General features: G+C 29.2%; 1 protein-coding gene across 1 annotated transcript in view; it reads right to left on the bottom strand.

Moving 5' to 3' along the window:
- Positions 1–26,419, bottom strand: part of LOC146532811 (cardioacceleratory peptide receptor-like) — a 75,838-nt gene that overhangs the window by 6,976 nt on the left and 42,443 nt on the right. Inside the window, exons 2-6 of the mRNA XM_085196680.1 lie at positions 13,502–13,637; positions 7,487–7,622; positions 3,418–3,521; positions 1,910–2,003; positions 1,038–1,133 (exon numbers count right to left, since the gene is read on the bottom strand). Coding sequence (XP_085052806.1) covers positions 1,038–1,133; positions 1,910–2,003; positions 3,418–3,521; positions 7,487–7,622; positions 13,502–13,633 — 562 coding nt within the window. The 5' untranslated portion in view covers positions 13,634–13,637. The remainder of the gene's footprint in view (positions 1–1,037; positions 1,134–1,909; positions 2,004–3,417; positions 3,522–7,486; positions 7,623–13,501; positions 13,638–26,419) is intronic.

The following is a 26,419-nucleotide window of genomic DNA, read 5'->3' as shown; positions in this document are numbered from 1 at the left end:
GTTCACTGTGTGTGTTGGACTAACAACCATTGCGGTTAGACAGGTACGTGAGACATACCATAAAGGTAAATTAAGTTGATAAAATTATTGATTTTAACATTTGACTTAATCAAAAAAGACTTAAAGGAGTAAAGAATACTGATTGTGATTACTATAAAATTATACTATGTATATATATTTTGTGGCAGAAAAAAACGTATACAACTTCTTTATCATATTATTATGAGCTATATGTATGTTCGTTCATAGGAAAATAAAAATATACTGCTGAATTTCATATTTATTAATCTTCTCATGTAGACGTATCTAATAAAAAAAATAATTCTGCTGGCAAGTTCTCCTCGTAAAATAATAATGAATGACTTATAATAATAAGTATCAAGATGACGTCATAGATCACTACGTAGCGTAGGTACTAATTTTATGTTAATATTTTCAGTTTCGTAAACTAATAAACTATACTCCACAGATGGTTCCATACAAATTTTATAGGAATCGATTTAGTAGTTTTTTTTAAATCTACCAAAAAAAACACATATAGCCTGTTTTCATTTTCCTAATTTAATGAGACAAAACACAGCGTTAATTTTCGACATTCAACACAAAATTCAATACGCAATGTCTTTAAAATGGGTGGAAAGAAGTGAATGGAATGTCTTAACTCTAAATTCCTTCTATCTACCTTGTTTAATTCTGTAAATAAACCTGTCAAAATCCAAAAATAAAATATAAAGTTTCAATATCTTTATGATTTGTTGAAAAAAGTCATTTTCGGTAATAAAATGGCTGAGTATATAAGTTGAGTAGATAAGTTGTAAATTTATTAACGAGAAATTTCTCTTTTGTTAAGTTTTATATTCAAATATGATTTAAAATGGCAAAATTTTAAGTTATAATAAAAATTATTGAAACTTTAACTAATTAATTTAAGGCTTAAAAAATTTCTTTATTTATAAAGATTATTTTGAAGATTATTAGTTTATTTAATTAATGACTATAAAAACTCCAAAAGTACACGAAACATATAAAAATCTTACCTTGTACTTCCTTAACATGGTATAAAACGAGTATAGGTATGGAGAACACAATGCTTAGAAGCCACGCTGTCACAATAAGGCCTCGTGCACGATTCCCTGAAAAATAAAAAACGTATATAATATATAATAACTGTCCAACTGCACATGGTTTCCTTAGTATAATAGCCTCATTTAGGATCTTACTTCAGTAGGAAATTTTGTTTTTCCCAAGCTATAAAATATACGATTAATGTTAGTTGTTTGACGTTAATTTTAAACATTGAATGTTTTTAATTATTGTAACATTATAGAAATGATGAAAATCCATAGAATATATATAAATATATTTGTTCTACTATATTTTTGGACATTTTTAATATCACTGTTCTCATCTTTCTATTTCAAATTTTGCGTACTAAAGCTCGACTTTCGTCTTGTCCATCTAAATCATTTCACTTTGTAGTAATTTTATTAAAAAAAACATTTATACATAAATACTTATAAGAATATCGCTGACATAGCTAAAGTGAAATATAGCAGAAGTGGAGAAAGAACCTTAACATCCTTAAATGAGTGCACGGTACATATATTCTTTGTAAGTTTATCTTTAAATGTACTCTATTATAATAAAAAGAAAAGACATAGTCCATTAAGATCCCATAGTTTAAAAGAAGCTTATTTTCCCCAGGAGTTTCACCGTAATTAGATGAGAAGTTACATTCTTAGTTAGTGCAAGGACTTTGAATATATTTTTAACATATTCAAATATTATTATGATGTTTTTATAGAAAGCAGGTAATTGCATTTTATATATTAATTTAATTTATTTACAAGATATCAATTTTTAAACCTTAAAAATAAATAAATAATTAATAATGTTTTTTAGAACTTACAGCTTCCGGAAAAATTCATAGGATTGGTGATCGCGTCACATCTATCTATACTTAGAGCCACTAAAACATATGTAGATGCATACATGACCACCCCCTGTAGAATAATAAAAACATGAATTAGTAAGTAAAATAACGCAAATATTTCTTTAATATATAAAAAATCGAATTGACATATACCTGACAACAACTTCTCTAATGAATATTTTTTTATTATTATGTTTTTTAGCTTCCTAGTGTCACTCCACTCCCTTAACATACTCCGTTTTTCACTTTTCTCTGTGTTCTCCCATTGTAAGACGAATCATATATTTAATAATGAAATAATTATCTATAGTTAATAGCAATTACTTGAAATTATATACGGTGAATTTCAACTTTATTAACTTATCTTTATTTATTAGTGATTGAACTTATACTTTATTACTTATTAGTGATTGAACACTGCACATTCTTTGACTATCAGAGCGAGGACACAAAAATAGTGGGGACTGACTGCAGTCCCACTCTCCCTCCGTCTCTCATGTACTACACCTACATACATATGTACCTATATTAGAATGTATATATATTTGAATACAAATAAAAAAAAAAAACTATATTTGTTTACAGATATAGAATGTACAACGATTCGTTTTATTGAAATTTATCCAGTTGAAACTCGAACAAATAAAATTAATATGAATATGTATACAGTTAAATTGTATTACAATTATGCAATGACACGTGACACTAGCGACAAGTGAATATTAAGCTTACTTTTAATAGGTCAATAGTAAGGTTTCAAAATTTTCAATATAAAGCAATAAGGTTCCTATATAATTGAATTGAAAATTGAGCGGAAAATTTGAACGGCGTGTCTTGGCTTACTAAGTTAAAAATTGTAATAATATAAATATATTCAAGCCGTAGCCGTATAATCTTACTCAATAGGTAATATTTTTTTATATATTACAGACATATTTTTGTATATTTTTTCTTTTCCTTAATTTTATTCAATATAAAACAATTTCAATTCAATTCAATTCAATACACAATAAATAAATTACAATTATTAAATACCTGGATCTCTATTATATTTTATTTATATTAGACAACTTTATTTCTATTCTTTGTTGTAGAAAAAATTATGGTAGCTAGAAATTCATGTAAACATTTAAAACAACAAAAATATAAACCACAAAGAAAAATATTATAAAAGACTCTTGAAACATTTATAAGCCATAAAAAAGAAACAAGGTATATAAAACTATCAATCCGCTATAACAGAATAATGGAAATAGGTCGAGTGTCGAAAATATTTTGAACGATCTCTCCAATTAAAGTACAATTTATGTTTATTTTACTAGCTTTATGCTTTAATATGAACAACTCCAGTTTTATTCCGACAAGACTCTCCGATCTCCATTTTCCTACTAAACTTGAGATATCCCGTGTCGAGTGCTGAAACTCAACGCTGTTTTCACGCGTTTACAGTAAGAATTCAATATACGTTTCGAGTTTTATTTTACCTGAAGGAATCTCACTAGTTTACACATGAATTCGCCAGCCAGCCACGCTATGGTCATTTTCTGCACGATGTCGACGAATACGTTTATTAATCCCACGAACAAATCTGTAGAAGAAAAATATGTATTTTTTATGTAAATAGAATTAATTGGCAAAAACGACATTTAAAAGTAAGAGCCTGAAAAAAAACATTTCCTAGATTGATAGCCTGTAGCTTAGCTTAATAAATATAATTATTTAAAAAAAGTACAAATATTATTAAAAATAAAGGCAACAAAACAATTGGATTCATATTTTTTTGAAATATAGCTCTAACATTATAAAGACATAAACTAGAAAACAGTTTAAAATTATATCTACATTATATAAAATCCTCCTTAATCCTGAAATATCGAAAGTAAGGCCAGGATCAACTTGTCAGTATGTTAATAAAATTTATATCCCAATTACCGATAAGCGTATACTGATTCTATTTTGTAGGGATTTTATTAACAATGGTTAAACTATTTGGGTACAATTTATTGCTCTTCTTATATATTAATACTATATGTTACATTACCATCAATATACCATAAATATTTACATCATATAATAATTAACGTACTGGAGGCATTTTGCAGTTGTTATATTAACATCAGAAATATCTTACAAAAATTTACCATTTGCAAAAAATTTAATACTGACAATTTTACATTAATTAATAAGAATAAGATGACACCATAGCTTTTAAAAATATATACAAAAGTTTATACTTGACTGTGTCAGACACTGTACAAATTACAACCTGTCAAAGTGTCACTGGACTCGTGAGAAAAATTATATCACGACATTTTATTAAAACGCATCAGTTTGTTTTAAAGTCGCCCTACACTGTACACATAATTAATTTATATGTCATTCTTTATCCAAAAAAATTAAGTGTTTCTATTAATTCGTTTGAAGAATTTCGTTCTAGGACGCCAGTCGTGGTGCACGGGCACAAGCCCGCCTTATAATCGCGACGGGTTGTGGGTTCGATTCCAACTCGAGGAAATAAAATATTTAATATTAATTTTGCCACTCAACACGCAATGCCTTGAGGATTCGGCTTAAATTAGGGAACGAAAGTGTATTACTTCCCATTAAGAGTATTGGCGTGTCTTACTTAACATTACGTTCCAGGTTCCCTCGGAACAAAAAATATATATATAAATTTAAAAAATCTACTTGAATACAAATGGACACGAATGAGAAATCAAATAACGTTATTACAACTCGAACGATATTTTCCAAAGTTTTTGCATACACTCCAAATCTATGCAATTGAATGTGAAGACATTTTAATAGAAAATTCATATAAACAGATACAATAAAATTGTAGTTACTAAGGGTAAATGAAAAAAGAAAGATTTTTTTTTGTCTAGACGAAGTATTAGATATGGATCTATTAAAGTAGGTATAATATGCTTTAAAAGTAACAATTTAGCAGTAATTTTTGTATTATCTGACAATAAAACAAATAAAACGATAATAAAAGAGAGTATCCACAGTTTAAGATCTTACAGCATCTGACAAAGCACTTAAGGCACTTAATAACTTGTCCGTGATAAAAATGAAGTTGTTATAATTGGAAAATACTGTAATATTAACTTTTATATATATATTTAATAAGATTTCCTTTTCTTTTTAACTTTACTAACTCACTAACTCGATAAGGAGAACTTTGTGTTAAGACACTCTGCTTCCACTTTCCCAGTAATTTTGGAGACATCGCATGTTGAGATGCGGAACACAACACAGCGCTTTCAGTGCTTAATTTGATTTTCAGATATTTATATGATTATTATTTGTATAACAAAGGAGACTATAATTACTTTTGTAAATAAGTATTTTTCTTTCTAAATTGTGGAATAACCTTATAAAAATGTTAAAAAGATAAGATATATAATCACATTGAATTATTTAACTGTAAAACACACAATATTATCGTGTTTATGAGAAAAAATACATTATAACAGTAAATATAGTGACAAAACATTTCTCTTGTCATCGCCATTACAATGCGTAATACAAGAGAGTGGGTGAATTAAAATACAAAACAAAACTTGCCCCGATTTCCAAAGATAGCATGGTCTGACAACTTTAGTATTTTATACGTAAATAACCTATTTGAATTTACTTACGTGAGATTGAATCACGTAAATCCGCATTATTTACGCAAAAACTAAAGTAAACGAGAAAATATTATAAAAAGATAAGTCGATATTCCTTATTGTCGAGTTATAAAAACCAGATTTGTACAGAAATAATTCTCACGGCCAGCTCTGGTTCATTCGAGTTGATACGCCGTTTATTTACAATCGCGATGTTTGGACTAAACGTTACTTCATTTATAATAAAGTGATGGAAAAATTGTAGATTCTTTAAAAATACAAGCAGAAACATGAGGAAGTTTCGTGTTTATTAAACGTTGTTAGAGGCTAAAGCTCTTTAGATAAAATGAAATTTTCGCGGTATACTGATTAACGAGGGATCATTCGTGGAATTTTCTCGCTATGAATATAATATTTTTTTGTTTTTGTGCATTTTTCTTTAAAAAAAGAGGTTTTGTTTAGATTTTTATGGATTTTTTAAATATTCTGTGTATAATACGTGCCTCGTATAAACCTTTCTTTTCAGTATCAAAACAAAATCAAAAACAATTTAAAAATTAATCTTTATACTTGCAAAATTTTGTACCCACATTCTAACAAAGCAGAATTGGAACATCCCTTTTTATTGATTAAAAAATATTACAAAAAAAAATATAAATCTATTAAACTCTATGTTTTTTATAGTAGTCTTAATTTTAAATATACAAAAAAAATATACAGACAAATATATTAAACTGGTTATTGGCTTTCTTTGATGTAATACACAGTGTAAATAATAAAATTAGCCTAAATTCATACCCTTATAATATATAAAGGTTGTATCATTATTACAATAGGAGAATCCCCTCAGGGATCACTTTGTTTACTTTATGTATAAAAGGACGAACAATTTTAAGATTACCTAACAAAATCACAGTACAAATAAATGTGTAATATATTTTTCTTAGTTTTTAACAATATACCTATTTTAATACCGTTTCTAATATAACATAACTGAATTCTATATATTTTCTTTAAATATTAATTATTTTAAGGAACATTTACGATTAGTTTTTGCCTTGACAACATTTTCGACAGACGGTGGCATTTAAAACTGCTATCTCTACTAAACTTAATTATCATATCTTTTAAGTGTACATATTTATTTTGTTTGTGTACAATTTATTGCATGAACAATAGATATATAAATTTTAGCATTATCTAAAAAATTAGAGCCTACTTATTAAACTTGGCTCCCATTTTTACTTTTATGTTTTTAATGCCAGATTAAAAGTTTTAAACACCTAAATTTATAGTACTTTAAAATCATTCGAGCTTTCCTATATTTTACACTCTAGCAAGCTTTGCAATCATCGGAACGAATAAAAACAAAAGATTTGAGATATACCATCATCTTTATTTTTATATCATGTGGAAAATAAGTAAACAATCTCGATAGAAAACATGTTCTAAAGTGTTTCTATCTTACAACAAATCTGTAAATACACATCAATATTTTTAGAATGTTGAGTAAATATTTATTTATTTTTCCGTCCTTCCGCCAAGTATATTATAATCTTACATAATTGACTTTTCTTTACTTTACGAAAGTTGGTGGCAGAGAAATCGAGAGAGTGAAGAGGTTGACGATGAATGAATTATTTTCGATTATTTGCTCTAGTAACAAGAGAAAGCTCTACATTAAGTTTTACCACACAACAGGAAATGTCTCCGAAATTGAGAACGGAGTGTCTTAACAATAAGGTTGAGTTCCACCAAGCTCACCGAATATAGCTATTCGGGATAGGGGTTGGGATCGTAGGTTCTGATTTGACTCAGTGGATTATAATGCCTATTTGTAGATTGAAGGTTCCTCTAAAGATATAAAATGTACAATAGGGCTGTACAATAACCATCTGACTTGAAATTAAAGAAATAAAAACAAAAATAATATTATTACCTGCGATAGCCAATTGCATGATAAAGAAATTCATCCTGCTCTTCCTAGCGTTGGTGCACAACAACGCAGCTATGACAGATCCATTGAGGAGTACGATCAACACAAACAGCACCCACATCACGGTGAACTGGATCGACTGGAAAAAAGTCTGTGTTATGAAATGGAAAAGTCCTCAGTTAGGTAAGAACAGATTTCTTGTGTATTTTTGTAATTAATTGATATTTTATTTATTTATACTGTTTATTTATTAATAATGCACTAATAAGTACATTAAAATTTACAAATATTTTATTTTCGTAGTATTGTAATCGATTATTTATATCGAGTAAAAATAATCGATTATAGTACTACGAAAAATAAAATTACAATAAATAACATTTCTTCTATGTACCATACTATAATAATAATAAAACAGATAAATTAGATAAACTTTTAATAATAATACGTAACGTAACTGATTCCCCAGACACCTTTAAAAATATATTTATTGAATTTTTATTTTAATCTATCACAAAAAATCTTTCCTTCTTACAGATATGAATCTTATAAGTAATTTGTAAATAAAGACAAATAGATTAACAATATAAACTACACTATATAAAATAAGCGATACTATCAAAATTTTAATCAATATCAAAACAGTACTAAATAAACTATCGATTGAAACCGAATCTCTTGAAAACAAAGATTTGCGGTATATATGGTAGGTACCTACACCAAAATATAGGAGTATACCTGGCGTACCAGGCCTTCGTCAAGTTGATTGGCTTCTTAAATGTACACTTTGCAAACAAAGTAATTTACGATGTTGACATGAAATATTGAATGTACTTTAGTGTTGACAGGTTATTGTGAAAAATATCCAAGTGCTAAGTGCTGTGATGAAAAACCTATTTGGCTAAAATCCATTGGAACACTTAAACTTAGTATATAAGTATAGTTATGCATTTCCATGATTTATGTACAAATATATTAAGGCCGTCATGGTGTAGCGGCACATGGGTGCGACTGTAACGCGACGGTTGTGAGTTCGATCCCCGCTCAAGGAAGTGAAATATTTATTTACGTTTATATTTCCATTTCTTCGCTCTGGTGTGTGCAGCTGATAATTTATGTATATTTAACTAATGCATACTTAAAAAAAAGTTATTGAGTAATTTAACTGAACTCTATATTTAATTCGGTGATTTATATTTCTTGTATATACAGTAATCAAGAATTTCTTTTTTGTTATTTTTTTAACAGATTTTGCCGACGATTCAAAGAAAAGTGGGGAACGCAAGTGGATAAATGGGAACGGAATATTTTAACACAAAGTTCCCAGGTTCCTTCTGCCTATCCTATTATGTGCGAAATACAGCGAGAAGCTAAAAAAAGCAACATATTTTTGTATGAAAATCTCTTGTACACCTCTTGTACATGAAAATGTTTAAGAAAATTTATTAGCACTTGCAGTATTCAAATAGCTATGATGAAAGAATGTTCTTGAGTATTTCTTGTGGAAGACTGTGAACTATTCAACTTTGTTTATATTTTAACTATTATATAAATACAACCAACTAATATAAGACCGTCGGATAAAAATAGTTCAATGTTCTATACTTGTCTGTGCGTATCAAAGTCGATGGTATGCACCGACATAAATTTAAAAGGTATTGACAGTGGCTTCGGGTGAAAAACGACGACTGCCAAGTGTGTTGCCGAATAACAATTCGAAAATGCCATTCATTTTTTTCTGTTTCCGTTCTTTTGTGAAGCAAGCATGAGAATAAAATTTAGTTCAACATATATCGTATATTATAAATGTATAAAATAGGGTGGTTCATTTCCTAATTAAACTGAATCTTTAAAATACACCATTCTGCTCTTTTCACTATTTTTTTAGATTAATTTTGTGCTGAGTGCCGTAATATTTTTTATCGCCTAGCAGGAGTCGAACATGCAACTGTATGCATACAGTTTTACACAGCCATTGCTTCGTTCTTATTAAACATTTACAATAAACCGATTATGGAAGCATCACATAGTTTTTTATTAAAAAAATTTTAGACTGTTATGATAGATATTCTTATTCTTTAAGTTTATTGAAAAAGAATTCGTACAAAATCACTTTGTCAGACAACTCTCTGATCTCTTTTTTCAGGAAAATAAAACTATCAATTTTATAATACTTTTAAAAATGTTTCGATAAAAAAAGACTTTTCTCAATATTTTCTAATAGTGAATTATTTATTGCTATAATTAAAGTTCATTTTATAAAAACCACGTGTTACAATAAAAGTATTATATTTAGTTATTCTTATTTTCCCGCTCTGATAGACAAAGCGCGTCGTTGAGTTTTGCTACTTACACGCAATGTCTCGAAAATTGGGCGGAAAGTGGGGAAGGGAGTGTCTTAAAATTGTACCTTGCAGTGTCTTACTATTGAATGATAGAGTTTCGCCATTTTCCGCCGAATCCTAGAGGCATTGCGGGTTGAGCGGAACTCAAAACCTCGTTTTACCTCGAAATAATATTTCATTTCCTCGAGTGGGAATCGAACCCATAACCTATCTAGCCCACGTCTAGCCTCATTTTGTATTTAACCTAATTAATAAGGAAACTTAGAACATTTATAATGTAAAACAAGATTTTCTCACATATATTAAGCACATACTCGTAGTAACATTTGAATAGCGGTGGGCGTTGATACGTTATCACATCACCGTCACGATAGCCACGAAAAGGTCCATTACTCGATTGAAACCTTTCAGCTGTTATTACTGCGTTAATCCCCGTAAACACGTAGGCGAATTATTTATTAGCCTAAAATATTGTAACATTATAAAAATAAGAGGGTGGAGGTAGCTTTAAACAAGTTATGGGTTCGATTTCCACTCGGGAAAGTGAAATATGTAATATTTTAATTTCTTCGCTCAGGTCTAGAGGCAAAGCGCGACATTGAGTTTCGCCATTCAACACGTCTCACGTTCAATTTCTCTAGAATTGGGCAGAAAATGGGGAGCAGAGTGTCGTAACACTAGGCTACCTTTGCCTACTACTGCTATATGACCGATACAGCGAGAAGGTGTAAAAAAATCATAAAATTTGACGGATTAATTGAAGCTGGGGTGGTTACTTCAGCAAATATGACGCAATTCCTCTTATTTTCTGGGAAATGGAGAAAATAATATCTTAATTAATATCTTTCTCTTTCTGGCTATTATGCAATGCGGGGCGACGAAGGGGTAGGGATAATGATTAATAATATACATACATATATAAATATCCAGCTAACATATAAAAATGAATATAGTAATAGTAGGTAAATTCTACTAGATATGTATGTGAATACGCTAGATTTGACTATCTTTGCATGTAAAGGATTTTCTTCAAAGGCGACGTCCCTTGTGCTCTTATTTCCTAAGATTCTCGTGTTTCATATGTAGAGGAAGCTACAAAATTTATAGCGCCTTCGTACGAGTGTCTTAAAATGTATATTCAAATATTTGTTTTGAAGTTTTGAGAAAATATTTGAAGTTTTAAATTTCTAAGATATATAGGTAATACGTGTTTGTAAGAATAAGATATTTAATTAGTTATGCAGATATCCCAAATACAGAAGGATAGGTAAAATAGTAAGTATAATGACACTTTTTTCTCCACTTTCCCTCGTTCAATTTAAAGACACTTCTTATAGATGCACAAAATTTTGAAATCAAGAAATCGATTCTTTTATAAATATATTAGTTTTCAAGTAAAATCGAATTCACAATCATCATAATTATGTAGTTGTATATAACCCTATGCCACTACGCCATGAACGATTTAAATTGTTATGTTAGTTATGTTTTTATCTTATTTTTTTTTTGTAGCACTTAATTTTTTTATACAACGGCGATGTACATATATATATTTCAATATAATTTTAATAAAATATTTTTATAAAGCGTCCATAAAGTTTCCCATTTGAGTTACTTAACACGAGAAACCCATTCTTCGAAGCAATCTTCAAATCTTCTATCGAATCTGATTTTAAACAAGTCGGAACTGCTCGAATTGAGAAGGAAACTTTGAAATATAGTGCCTCGAATATAAATTGAGAAGAAATAAAATGGATAAACTAAAATACTTCGCCGTTCTATTAAAAATACTTTATGATGAAAGAATCTATACTAATATAATAAAGCGGAAGAGTTTGTTTGTTTGTTTGTTTGTTTGTTTGTTTGAACGCTAAGATCTCTGGATCTACTGGTCCGATTTACATTGTTTTTGTTTTGTATGAAAGCTGCATTCTTCAGAAGTGCTATAGGCTATATAACATTACATTATACATATAAACTAATATATTTTAAAGTACTTTCTAATTTGACATGCAATTTATTCTGCCATGTTAATAACAACCGTCGCGTCGCTACGCAACCGTTACCGCGCCATTTTGATATTGATCCTTATGAAAATGAATATAATAGTCACTTTTGGCATTTTATCTAGATTGAAATTATAGTTTACTGTGTAACATTCTAATAAATAATTGAGGAGATGTCACTGATTCCAAATGACCTAGCCTACGGGCGGCATAGTATGACCGACGCGAACGGGCAGATGATGTTGACAGTTTTAAAAATTTTCATACATTTTCGAACTATTGTTAATTTTTATGTAATTATTTGCTGTTTATAATTAATTTAAACTACACTTTGGTTCTCTTCTTATTTTATTTGATATAGCCCGCTAAAATTATCCTATTTAATAGAGAGAAATGTTTAATTATTTCGTAGAGTCGATATCTATGTACGCACGCACGGAATACTTTAGGTACTTTTCCTAATATTAAGAAATACCTATCCTTTAGTTACTTTTAATCCTTTTGTTGGTTCATTTCAATAACTCAGATAATTTTTTCTAATAATATGTATCTACTTATTATTCTTTTTAATTATTTAGGCCTATATTTCCTTACTAATTCTAATGAAAATTGGAAATAATTTCATGAATATATTTAATAAATATTCTTATAGTTGAAGCAGGCGTAGCCGCGTCCGGGTCCACTAGTAATAATATAAAGTTATATAATTTTGAGATATCGATATCGCCTTTATGGCTTTGTTTTGTTACCAGAACGAAGAAATTAACGAGTGGGGGTTGAACCCACGACCATCACGTTTACTGTCACTGTGCCACGACGGCCTAGCTAGACTATTGCTATATTGCAAACAAATATTTAACAAATAATTATTATATTCAATTGACGCCCGAGTAGAGTCGGTCTTGACTACTAGTGTATAGTGTACAAATTTACCCCTATATAACTAGTGGCTCAAAGCTAAATAGATATAGGGTGAGTCCCTTAGCCACCAGCAGTTTCTTAATAATACAAACATTTTCGCTTTCGGCATAGTTAAAATGAGGTCTAGTGCCCTAAACTTTGTCCTAACACAGTGTATAATGAAATTTTACGTAGTTCGCTAAAGTTTATAAAGAAAATAATATGAAACTAAATCTAGGCTAAAAATATTTAAACTTGGAAAGCTTATTTAAGCTCTCTCTTATTAATATTATACTTTGTTTCTCATAATTTTATTAACTTTGAATATGTAATAACTTTTTTCTAATAATATTATTTAGCTTAAATTAAATTATTTGAGTCTTGTGAACGTAAAAAAGTGTTATTAAGAAAAGTCTTACCACAACTTAATATAAATAAGTTCTTGCTTTTAATATAAATAAATTCTCGATTCTTATTAAATTTCATAATTGAAGGTACAGGGTCTCTATAGCTTTTGATTAGATGGTGAATTATCGCTTAAACATTCGTATCTGTTAATTGCCTTGACTTAGAAGCTATTTCTTTCTGTGCTCTCAGGATCCGTAGATTTGGATATTTGCTATTAAGTTTAGCTCAATACCTCTAAACGATTTCAAGATAAATGGTCTTGCCAGACGGAACACAAAATGATAGAATCACTTTAAAATGATCGAATCACTTTAAAAATTTTGGGAACCATAAATTAACATATTGATTAGAATACTTACGCTATAGAAGTAGTATATATTAATATTTTCGTCTGTACTGCTGGGCCAAGTGTAGTTCGTGGGTATCGCTGTGAAGGGCGACGTGGTGGTCGTCACCTCCTCCTTTTCTTCAATCATTATATCGGGATCCATGTTTCTGTAAAAAAATATTTAAATCAAAATTTTATTTAATAAATGAATAGAAATAAATTAAGAAAAAAGCATCGCATATGTGCATAGTTATAATAACATGTCTTTTTTAATATACTAAACTATTTCATTATTTAAAGAGAACTATTGAGTCTAGAACTATTTAAGTATTTTTTTTTTACTTGAGTAGAAATTATCACAGATTCAAATTTGGTCAACGAATAAATAATGAACATGTGTTTCCCTAATGTTACCCTAATCTATTTAATTTAAAGCTATTTCTTCTGTTTAAGCTTAAAATTAGGAGGTCAGGCAATTCAAACAAATAATTCTTTGGGGAGGCCCGATAAAATCTTAGTAACGTCCGTAGCGCACCCACTGGTAGTTAAAGATGTAAAATGTGATAAAACACCCGCAAATTTTGTTAATTTAAGCTTTAATATAACGCAATGCCTTCAGAATTCGACAGAAAGTGAGGAACGGAACTGAATCTTAATGAGAGAGAGAGAGAGAGTGAGAGAGTTTTAATCAGAGTGTCGTAACACTAGGTTCCCAGATATTATCTGCCTATCCTGCTACGTGCACTTCTTTTTATTTCACTTTGTGTCCCAGTGTGAAACAAAAAGAAAAGTCCAAGCACTAGCACGCAAAGTTGCGGGCGACGCCTAGTCTTTCTTATGATACTTTAATATGTATTTATATTTATTACTACAACAAAATATATGAGTGAAGTCCAGAAAAATGATAATAAATCATATTATTTTATAGCGCCACATAAACATACGACTGCAGCTTTTCCGTCTTTTTATTACATGCAAAATGGCAATATATCTTGAAATATATTTTATTTCTGAGATATACGAGATGGTTTCAACGACTGCTATAAAATATCACTTTTTCGTATATTAGATCTATTTTAAATTGGTAGAACTATAGTCAAAAATATATGTAAGCCATACAAAAGATAAGAGCATTTACGTATGCTGTCGCACAACTTAAGTTTATCAAGACACTCCGCTCTCAAGTTTGTCATCAATTCGAGACAATATGTGTCAGTACTTAACGCCGCACTTGATCTTTCTAAAGAATTTATCGATGGAACCCATCATCATAGCTTGTATAGTCATATGATATTGGGATGCTACTATGGTTTTCTTTATTATCTCATTTAATCAGAGACTTCTTAAGAACATCTCGTTGTCATCAATCGGTTTGTTAACATCACTTTAAGTAATAAAAATAATTCATTTTTGTTCCACAAAAAACATAAAAATAAAGGATAAATTACATATGTGTCAGATCATAAAGAATATTTTACAACCCCGGAACTTTGTTTGAAACAGTATCTTCAAACAGTTGAAAATTGTTTATACCAGTAGTTACAAAATTGTGTAACACTAGCTGTCGTCCTCATTTTTTAACGTAGGTTACATAAATTATATTATTATTATTATTATTATGTTTTAGTGCCAGATTGTCCACTTTTAGGAAAAATACTTTTTAAAACATAACTGTAATAAGCTTATAAGAATTTCGTAGCTTGATGAGAGAGAGCTCAGTGGTCAAAGCACATGGACGGTTTCCAAGAGGCGCGGATTCAAATCCCAGTACATTATATTTTTATGTATCCTATAATTCTGTAAAATAATATATTAAATTTAATTGATTGTATAACTGCATACAAATACGTTAGAATACCTGAGATATCTCTAATAGTAGATTCGTTGTATATTTTATAACAATGGCAATTCTCTTTTTTTGGTCAAAACAATTTTATTTATGTAACTTAAAAAAACGATTAAATATTCCTTATCTTGCATTAAAAAATATGTATATACTAAAATACACATTAATTTATATATAATATATGAATAGATTACAGCAAGCGAGAGTCAAACTTTAAAGGAATATACAAACCATTATTTGACGTGGGTGTTCAAAGTATGTTTAAGGGCAGTACACTTTTGACTTATTAATTGTGGGTCTAGACTAAATTTGAAAATATTAGTGCAAAAGTTATTTATATTTACCACAAAAAGTTATTTTTGATTAAATATTAATAAAATTAAAACGTCTACATTCTCAACAATTAATTTTGATATATAATACGTACAGTTTATATTATTATGCTTTTGCTAAAAAATAAATTAATATTAAATACTTGAAATAGACTCTTTATTAATATTATAAAGCATAAGAGTTTGTTTTGTTGAAAACTCTAATCTCAAGAATTATTAGTTCGAATTGTAAAATATTTTAGTGTTGGATACTTTACGTACTAAAGAAACATATAACATTATGTTAAAATTTGGTTGGTCATAATGTATTATTAAGAAAATTCTCACCATTCCACAAAATTAAAAGTTTACTTCAAAAATCTGAAATGTTAATTATTTAATAGAAAAACCTTTGAGCTTCCTAATCTCCAAACAATCAATCAATTAGGGAAAGCCTCTAATAACATTTTTTAATTTACTTCAGAGGCAGGATATTTCTTTATAACTTCTAAAAATAAATTGCTAGTTGAAAAATGTGCTTTAAATATTGTTGTTAGAGTTCAAATTTCAATATTAATAAGTAAATAAATTTTCTGATAGTCAAATTTCGTATGAATTTTCGGTTACCCTGTAAATTTACCCACTTTGTTATACAGTGCTGCTTGGTTTCAGTTATTCAGTATTATTCTCGTACATATATTGTAAGTTTATTTTTTAAATAAAGATATAGAGTCTATACAAAGTCTCTATATCTTTATAATATAATTTCATAATCAACAATGTGTACATTCTGACCATCATTGTATGAAGAATTTGCTGGTTCCTACTGAAGAAAGTTCAGAACTTCTACAAGGAGTAGTATCTATTTCATATATTACTTTGAATCTAAAATCTGTGAAACCTCCGTATATTATATATTAGTAATATATAATTTTATTAATATATCAGTATAAATAAAAGAATTACTCTCGTAAACTAAAACGGAGAAATGAAAATATTTCATTCATACAAAGGTGAAATCGAAGCCAAAACAATCAGCCATTTAATTTTATATGTACGTGAGGTATATAAAAGCAATATTCTATTTAAATCAGATTATCGAGGATTATTCAAATATAAAAGGGATAAGTTAGAATTACACTTCAATTTGTATAAGGATACGATAGAACTCTTCAATATACAAAACCCGAGAAAGTAGAAAATAAATATATTTTTATGCATCTAGTTACTGATAATAGGTATTTTGAGTTGATGTTAGTCACAATATTTCTTATATTAATTTTGTTTGAAGCCTCACACTGTATTCCGATTACATCTGGATAGACAAAGGGAACGTAGTGTTAAAACACTCCGTTTCCTACTTTCCACAGAATTCTCGGCATTGGTATTGAGTGGCGGTGCTCAAACCCTGCCAGAGGAATAAATGAAAATATTTCCTCCACTAGTTTATCTAGTTTGATAATAAGTAATTTGGTCATGCTCCTCTATACGAGTGTACTGCACAATATAGTAAAAAGTGTAAAAGACACGTAAATAAAAAAAATATAATTATTATCCAAGCACGTTCTATTTAAGCCTAGATGACAGATTTATACGTTATTATTATCACATTATATATAGCAACCATTGATATCCTCATTACTGACACCATAAGGCGAGGATCAGAGGAAGATCCCTTTTCTTTCGTGACCCATATTTCGATATTTGATATAACCAAAGGCCCAAAACCAACAGTTATGGATGACTCAAGATTGATTAAGGTTTCTTTAGATTTGTCCTGTGATATATCTGAAGATTTATCCGTAGTTGGACTAAAATTTTTATTTAATAATTATTTTGTGAAAACTGTAAGAAAAATATAATTGTAACAAAAAATGTGGATTTCGCGTGGTGACGCTATTAATTAAAAGCAACAGCTAGCTATCCACGAACTTCCACCGTCACGTTGTCGCGTTTTAATTAGTAAAACCACTTTTTAATAATTATGTTAATCTATGAAAGAAAAAAAATTAACAAATACATTTTTTTCGAAAAATACTACTTTTATATTATTAAATTGAATAGAAAACTAGATTTTTTTAAATTATTTTAGTTCAATTCATAATATTTTTTATATGTAGACACGAATACTATTTGAGTAGGTATAGATTCCATAGGTTCCTGCATAAGCAATCTATAAGGATTTAGGAGGCCATTAATACAATTGACCATTGGTCTTAACGATTGTCGTGTAGGCCTAAGTAGCCATCATTAATACAAAAGATGCGCCAGATACCCATTCAGGTGGAAATATATTTTTCTATGTGTTAACATAATATTATCATAGCATAGAAAAAATTCTAAAGCTAAACATATAAAATACTGTACTTTAAATGTTTATAGAATGAATACCGTAATTTTCGCTTTACTTTTTGCTTAGTACATTTATTTATTGTTTTCAATTTTAAATATAAATTTTACTTTAGCATATCCATATCGGCTTTTGGTTTAAAATTTATTTATTTGACTTGTCATACTCATACATACATTTGTTAAGCTTTCACACCAAAACGAATATATAAAAGTTATTTAAAAAATATATATTATCCTGTTTCCTTTCAGCGAGTGCAGAATATTTTTTTCTTAAATACAATTAAATAGTTAATTCGTGTATGTCAAGCGGGCGAAGCCGCGCGGAGGCCACTAGTTTTAAATTAACCGAGGACAAAACAAATATTTAAAAACTGGTACTTTTTAGCTTTTATACAATAAAAGCAACATAAAAACTGATAATTAAATTTTCTGAACATTGAAAATCATTTTTGAGCTTCGGTATAAAAGCTCTATTGATTTCTGATAGTCCAATAGCGACAATTTCTTAAGTGCTCTATTATAGTTATATTGTTTTGTTACCACTGACCGATAACTTATTTTGAACTTAGTTGGCAGTAAGTATAATGTCGTTATATATTTTTTTAATTTTTAGTATAGAAAATATTTGGGTAGAACTTGGGAAGAATAAGCTTTACTGTAGGCAGGTACTATTATAATAAATAAGTAATATCATAAAAATATAAAATAAGTAATTAACATTCTGTATAAGTTTCAAATATCTTAATTGGCTTCAAATAAAAATGTAGGTACTTTTGTTGTTTTTATTTTTGTGGTAATTTTTTATAAATATAGGAACGCGAACGTGTCGTATCTTTAATCTATTAGTCTAACCTCATTTTCTTGAGCTGTTACAGAATTCTTACAGAATTCTTAATAATGAATGATATTAAATTTAAAAATATTTTTTTAAAATAAAGTTATATGTAATTAAAGAATATAAATTTATTCCTTGTATACTAATTAGAATTGTAGGTATACTATGACAATACTACCGAACGGGATCGAACTCACAACTACCGTGTTCTATCCACTATTAACACCAAGTAATATAATATTTTAATAGTATTTATATAACTCAGTGTGCTACATAGCGATAAAACGGCTATGAATTCTCATCTCATGTTAGGGTCATATGTTTTGACGAAGGTTTGACAAATTCATACATATATGCTTTTATTGATTATGTAACCTTAAAGGTACACCAACGTTTATATGAATAACATTTTCTTACCTACATATCATTTTACAAATAAAAACTAAAGCCTTCATGGCACAGTGGTAGCGGTTTTTTAACCGACTTCTGTAAGAAAAGGAGGTTATCAATTCGACTGTATTTTTTTATTTTTTTTTTATGTTTGTTACCTCATAACTTTTAACTGGGTGGACCGATTTTGATATTTTTTTTTATTTGAAAGGTATAGCTTCCCGAATGGTCCCATTTTTTTTTGGTCCATGTCTGACAATGGTATCCATGAGAAAATCACATAAGTCTTAAATTTGCATTATGCATGTGCGCGACTAATAGCCGAATAACTCAATGTCGCGCCAACCGATTTTGATGATTCTTTTTTTATTTGAAAGGATACACTTCAAGGATAATTTGGTGAAAGTTTGGTTAGGTTTCGATTATGGAATCCGGAGAAAATTGAGAAAGTTTGTTTTTTTTGTCAAAAATTAATTATACTGTAATAGTTACAAGCAAAAACTTTTTAAACTTGTTGTCAGAAGTGAGATTCCTGATCGTTGCATTTCTTTTCAACCAATCTCAAAAAAGAGGATGTTCTCATTTTCAACCAACGTCAAAAAAGGGAGATTCCGAATTCACCCGAATACTTTTTATGTTTGTTCTTGTCAATATAGCAAAATGTAACTTTGCACAAAAATAATAGCTAATTAAATGAAGTTTTACATAGAACAATCACAACCACTCGTTGACAACCACTACCACCACCATCACCACTCGTTCAAGAAGCATCATTTTAAGATCTACCCATCACTAAAAATCGTAAAATAAATTAATTTTTAACAAAAACAAAAACCGACTTCTAACAACGAACTAAAAAGTGAAAAATAATTATATAAAGATTTTATAATTTTGAAGTCGGTGTCAAACTAATGCTACAACACCTTTACTACAATATCTAATTACTAAGCCTGTTTGTTTTACTTGTTACTTATATACACTTCCTTGCTCTGGTAAAGCAAGGATGTGTGCTACGCCTCCAGAATTCGACGGAGAGTGGGTAGCGGAGTGTCTTAACACTTGGCTCCCTTTGCCTACCCTGCTGCACGCGGAATACAGCGTGAAGCTACAAAAAATTTTTTTTTTAAATAAATATATTTATAAATTAAATACGTACATACATACATACCGTTAAACAAAGCAAAATAAAAAGCAATGTTATTTCACCATTTAAATTATAGTTAATTTCCTAAGTGCTCGATATATTACGGTCACGAACTTTCTATTTATGCTCGATACATTTTAATTATCCAATTAGTCTTTTAGTGATGTGAAATCTACGAAAAGATTTTATTAAACAATCTAAACACGTGCCTTTTAAAAGTTTAGATCGTATCTTATCTTAGATTTATGTTTTTAGATCCTATTTTATATTTATTTATTTTTTTCTTAAAGTATAAGCTGCAGCTTGAAATACGTATACATTTTAATTATAATATCGATAATTTATCCTATAGGATGATCCATGGCCTGATATTAACTTTGTGTAATTTTTATTCACAAGATATTCAGAATTTCAAATATTGGGGTTACTTAATATATACTTATAATTTTGTCAGTTAAATGCTTTGTTTCACATAAAGCATCTATTTAGATATTGCACCCCCTCTGGAGTGACAGAACACAACGCTGCCGTGTTGTCGTGTTACCAGAGGGAGGAGATAAAAATAATTCATTAACCAAAGTGAGAGTAAACCCATAACCGTTGCGTTTACTATGAAATACTGTGCTGCTAGGTCGCAAAATCCTTAATATAATTGTATAGATTATAAAATGTTATATATAACTTAAACTCTGCACTGTACATGTAAAATTAAATATATTTCTTTAAATAAATGTATATTAATATTGCATTTATTAACAAATTATTCATTAACAAGTTACCATTTAGCAACAAAAAACAGTTTGTGTTAAGCTTTTTATCAACATTTTAAAGTAATCAAAATGGTATATAAAAATGCTATGTACTGTTTTAGTCGAACTTTTATTGTGTTCTTCCGTTGAATATTGAAAAACGGCTTACTTTTCTATCAATTCAATTCAATTTTATTTGTTATTGTTTGCTTCATATCGATATGTATGTTCAATATCGATATTGAATAAAATGGCAAGTGTCAACAAGTAAACTATTATCTATACATATAAATAAAATTCATCCAGTTGTTCGAATAGGTAACGAATGGTAAGGTTGTAAACGCAGCAGGTTAGGGGTTCAGTTCCCTCTACAGGAAATAAAATATTTAATATCTTTATTTGTTAGTTCTGGTGTCGAAGCAAAGCGCTACGTAGAGTTCCGCCACTCAACACGCATTGTCCCTAGAATTGGGCAGAAAGTGGAGAACGGTGTATCTTAATAATAGGCTCTCTCTGCCTATCGTGCTATAAGCGGGATATAGCCTGAAGCTGAAAAAAAATAAATTATATTTATTAACAATTTTCATTCGAGCTGGAAAATTAACAAAAATATTATATACTGTTTAAATTTTTTATCTAATTTAAAAATTTTATATTTAAAATATAAGTTGTTGCTAATAGGAAGAACAATTCTCGACTGAAATGAATTTCGAGTAGCTTTCTAAAGCACAGTACTAACTCAAGACACAAAAGAGCTTTGATATATATTTCAGTAAACTAATTATTCGTTTGAATTTACCTCAACTGTTCAAAATCATCTAGAAATTAAACTTCGCGCTTTGTCTCGAGTAGCGGGGTAGGTTGAGAGAAATAAGTGTCAAGGCACTCCGTTTCCCTCTTTGAGAAGCGGAATATAACACCGCATCTTGTCTTATCAGAGCATTATGAATATAAGTGTGATGCACATAAAATAATTATATTTTACCCATCCAAATAAGCAATAGATATTTTTAGAAATTCTCCTACCTTAGCTTGTATAGTCAGAAAGAGCTTGACGCTAACACACATCTATGACAAAACCGCGTTCTATGGGGTTTAAATAGAATTCATAATATCATGATAGCATACTAATATTTAATTAATATTTCCCGCTTTTCAACTATATCTGTAAAAGATATTACTAAAGTCGGAAAATATTAGTTGAAAAGTTTTAATAGATTAGAGTTTAGAGAGTCTCGAAGATCAATATAGACTCTTGACCCGTACAAAGTGCCATCAACCCTTTCAAACATGGTTAAGAGCTTTTACAAATCAAGGTATATTATATCTGAGTATATATTATTATATCTGAGTATCATTGACAGAAATGATTTCTTTCACTGATATATATTTTATATGGTATGGTTCTTTCAATCTGGCGTTCCGAGCGTGTCAGTATATATATTTTATATAGTAGTCAATAGTTCCTCGTGTGATATAAAACAATATAATTATTTATTAGAGATCGTCGTGGCCTAGGAGGTTTCAATTCCCACTGGGGGGAATAAAACATTTTATATTCTCATTTCCCATTGGAGGCAAAGCGCAGAATTTAGTTCCACCACTTAACACGAAACATTTCGAGAATTCATTGGAAAATGGGGAACGGAAGTATCTTTATAGGAACGGAGTTTTAACACTAGGTTCCCTACTTTCTGCCGAATTTTGGAGGCATTGCGTGTTGAGGGGCAAAACTCAACGCCGCGCTTTTGCCTCGACACCAGAGCGAAGAAATGAAAATATAAACGTAAATAAATATTTCATTTCCTCGAGTGGGGATCGAACCCACAACCGTCACGTTACAGCCACACCCTGGTGCCGCTGCGCCACTACGGCCTCAATACATGACAAAAATACAACGAATCTACATTAGTATAAATACAAAATCCAGGACCGTCTCGTAAGTGGGTTACGCGGCTAATACATCGATCATCCCCACATTGGTTTGAACAATTTAAATGGCCCCGAGCGAGCGGCGAACTCGTTTATTTGTCACCGGTATTAGCTACATTATTTACCACTTCAAAATTACAGGATATCGCTCGATCGCAAACATTTCTTTGATAAAGTAATTTATCACATTCGTATGTTAAATAATTCATACGAGCTAATTTTAAAAATTAATTTCAGTTGTAAATAACACTAGCTATATGAATCAATTGACGTCATTCATTCAGATTTCACGTTTAGATGTAAAAATAGTGACTTTGACGGTAAAAGAAGATAAACTTAAATAAATAAATAAAAATGTAACAAACACTATTGTGTACCTATATTTACATTTATTTTATATAGAAACTATAAAAAGAATCTGGATAGTACAGATCCAAAAAGAATCAGGATAGTACAGATCTAAAATTAGGAACAAGTTAACTCGTTCCTAATTTTAGCAAATGAAGTAATATTACTTTAGAAAAATTATAAAATAATTAACCTTTTAATTAAAAGCTCATCTTACAGTGATATCAAGACCTCTAACGAGATATTATATTGTTTTACTCGGGTTAGTTGGTACTATAGACAATCCCATTCTAAGAATTTAAACAATTTTGAACAGATAAATATAAGTGTGGTATTTTAATAAGCAACCACAAGCTTCACTTTAATGAAATCATTGAGAATTGTAGAGCAAGTTCATTCTATTTTATAAAGAATAGTGGTCTAATAACATTTAGCTATGTAGTGAAAGAAAAGGAATTTTTAATTAAAAAAATCCTCGTACGTAATTAAATACCTAATTGATTCAACAAACGGGCAACAGAAAAATAAAAACGGTACGCAAGGGCAAACCGTTTTATCCAATAAAAGGGTGATAAGGGTAAACAATCCCCATAGATTTTTGAATTTGCAAAAGCCGATACTTTCTGAGGCAGAAAAATAACAAGTATAATCAAGCGTATAATTTAAATGATTCTATAAATAAGATAAGGTTTGATTTTTCAAAGAAATGTAAAATTTACTTTATATTTATTCTATTCCGTGTTATCCATACAAATATTTCTCATTAGCGTAAATTTGCCTTTGAATTCCGGTCTTGTAGCCAATTGTAGGCAGCCGAGATTATCCAGATTCACAAAATAATTTGAATTTTATCTTCATTTCTAATTTAAAATTGATTCTTCTCTAAATTTTAATTTTAATTACAGCTAAATAGCAATAAAAAATATATTTGTAAATCAAATAATTTTATAAACTATTTTTGCCCTGTGAATTTTTTTATAAAATCAGGAGACGGAGGAGGAGGAGGGAACGGAGTGTCCTAACACTAGGTTCTCTCTGCCTACCGTGCCACTGGGATTCTTTTCATCTAAAATATGAATAACAATATGAAAAACAAAATAATTATAAAAATTCTACTTAAAATATCATAAAAATGTACATTTACTGTGGAGCCTTAAACAAATAAACTGGGCAGGACGCGATAAGCTATTAAAAATAACGACTGTTTGTAATGTCAAAATTTCTAAGTGAGTCAAATATTAAAAGACATTGAATCGAAAATAATAAAAGGAAGTATTATATTCTTTTCTAAAAAAATATATTATTATGTAGGTAACAGTTTAAGTGTATGGAAAAATATATGAGAAGTAATTGTTTTTGTTTTAAATTACTTATTTAGTGACGGCTTAAATCGCTGTTCGTTTTTGTAATTATTTTTTAAGTAATTTGCTTATTATTACACTTCCAATACAATGTTATAATATGATTGTTTACTGTAATACAATGATGATATCACAAACATTTGACATTCTAAGCTGGAATAAAAATATATAGTGATCCAAGAAGGTTTATAAATTCATCATATACCTTCTTGGAATCGCCCACTCTTAGGAATAAGCTATTATTTATTAATATTTTAATTTCCTCTGTTAACAAGCCAAAGCTCGGCGTTAAGTTATGCCACTCAACACACAATGGCTCGTCAATTCGGTTGGAATTGGGAAACGGAGTGTATTAACACTAGGTACGCTCTGCTTACCCTGCTGTATGCGGAATATAGCGTGAAGCTGGCAAGAAAATAAAGAAATATAGTTTGAAAATGTATGTCGGTGAAAAGCGAGTTTGTTTCATATTATTATATATTTTTTTTATAAAGATTACTTGAAACATATCTTATTCCTAGTAATATTAATATCCATATCTTATTCGTAACTCAAACATGTTCAAAGTTTACTACTAGCACACAAAATTGAATAACTTTAGTTGAACAACTCCGTAATATATTGCTTTGACTGGTTCATAGACAAGCTTTAATGGAACGTGCATTTTAATTTACAAGCCATTTTTCATGTTTAATGCTCTGTTGACTTTTATTATCTATTAAATTGAATATATAATGGCATTCTCAATTTTGTATTCCAAGATACAATTTGCTCTGATACTTGTCTTATAATAATATTAATTATACTGTATTATACTAGCGTTACAATGTATCGGTACGGAGCCTTTAAGTAGTGGATCGCAAAAAATTATAATTTTAAATATTTGATTTCTTCGAGTGGGAATCGAACCCACAACTATCGCCTCGACTGGCCTCAATAATAATTGTTGTTATTAAAAGTAAATTATGCTGAGCCCATAGAGGCACAGTGCATATCGTTATGGCTAATATCTATAATCCCAATTTTAAGAAATTCATTATTTGAGGAGCTTCATTTCAAACCCCGCCATAACACTTTTCATTAAATGTCGGTAAAACGTAAAAAACTTTTAAAATAATTATTGTGTACAATATTTTTCAAAAAATACAGTGACAGCTTTATATTAAGACTGGCAATACTAAAGAACATAGTCTCCGAGGAGAATAATTAAAAATAACGTAAAAATAACCATTACAATTTTGGTTTTAGTGGATTTTGAAGCATACATTTGATTTTAGTGGGGTTTGATATAAACACTGTTTGTTTTAGCGGGATTTGCAATTGACAGATTTTGACATGTGGATGGTTTTATTCAGTTATGAATAGTGAAATGTTAATAAAACAATTTAGGTACATTTATAAGATTCTAGGAACATGGAAATATTAATAGAGGTTAAAGTTTGAATATTGTTTATTAATTAAATTAAAAACAAATAATAAAAGAAAATAAAAGAGTGGAATTTAAGAACAATTTTAAATATGTGTTTCAACGTCCTCAAAACCATATTCACAATAATGCTCTTCGACATTATTTTCAGTATCGAAGCTACTGAATGTTTCGACATTTGCATGCAGTCTTGCTTTAATATTTTTATAATATTCTAAAGTAGACAAATTTCTCCAATCTGTCCCGAAATGCTTT

This window comes from Heliconius melpomene, chromosome 13 (genome assembly GCF_056956725.1).
Source record: "Heliconius melpomene rosina isolate 202511_hmr_F chromosome 13, ASM5695672v1, whole genome shotgun sequence".
Lineage (NCBI taxonomy): Eukaryota > Metazoa > Arthropoda > Insecta > Lepidoptera > Nymphalidae > Heliconius > Heliconius melpomene.
Note: the sequence above shows the minus strand (reverse complement) of the source record. Positions and strands in the feature narration are given on the sequence as shown.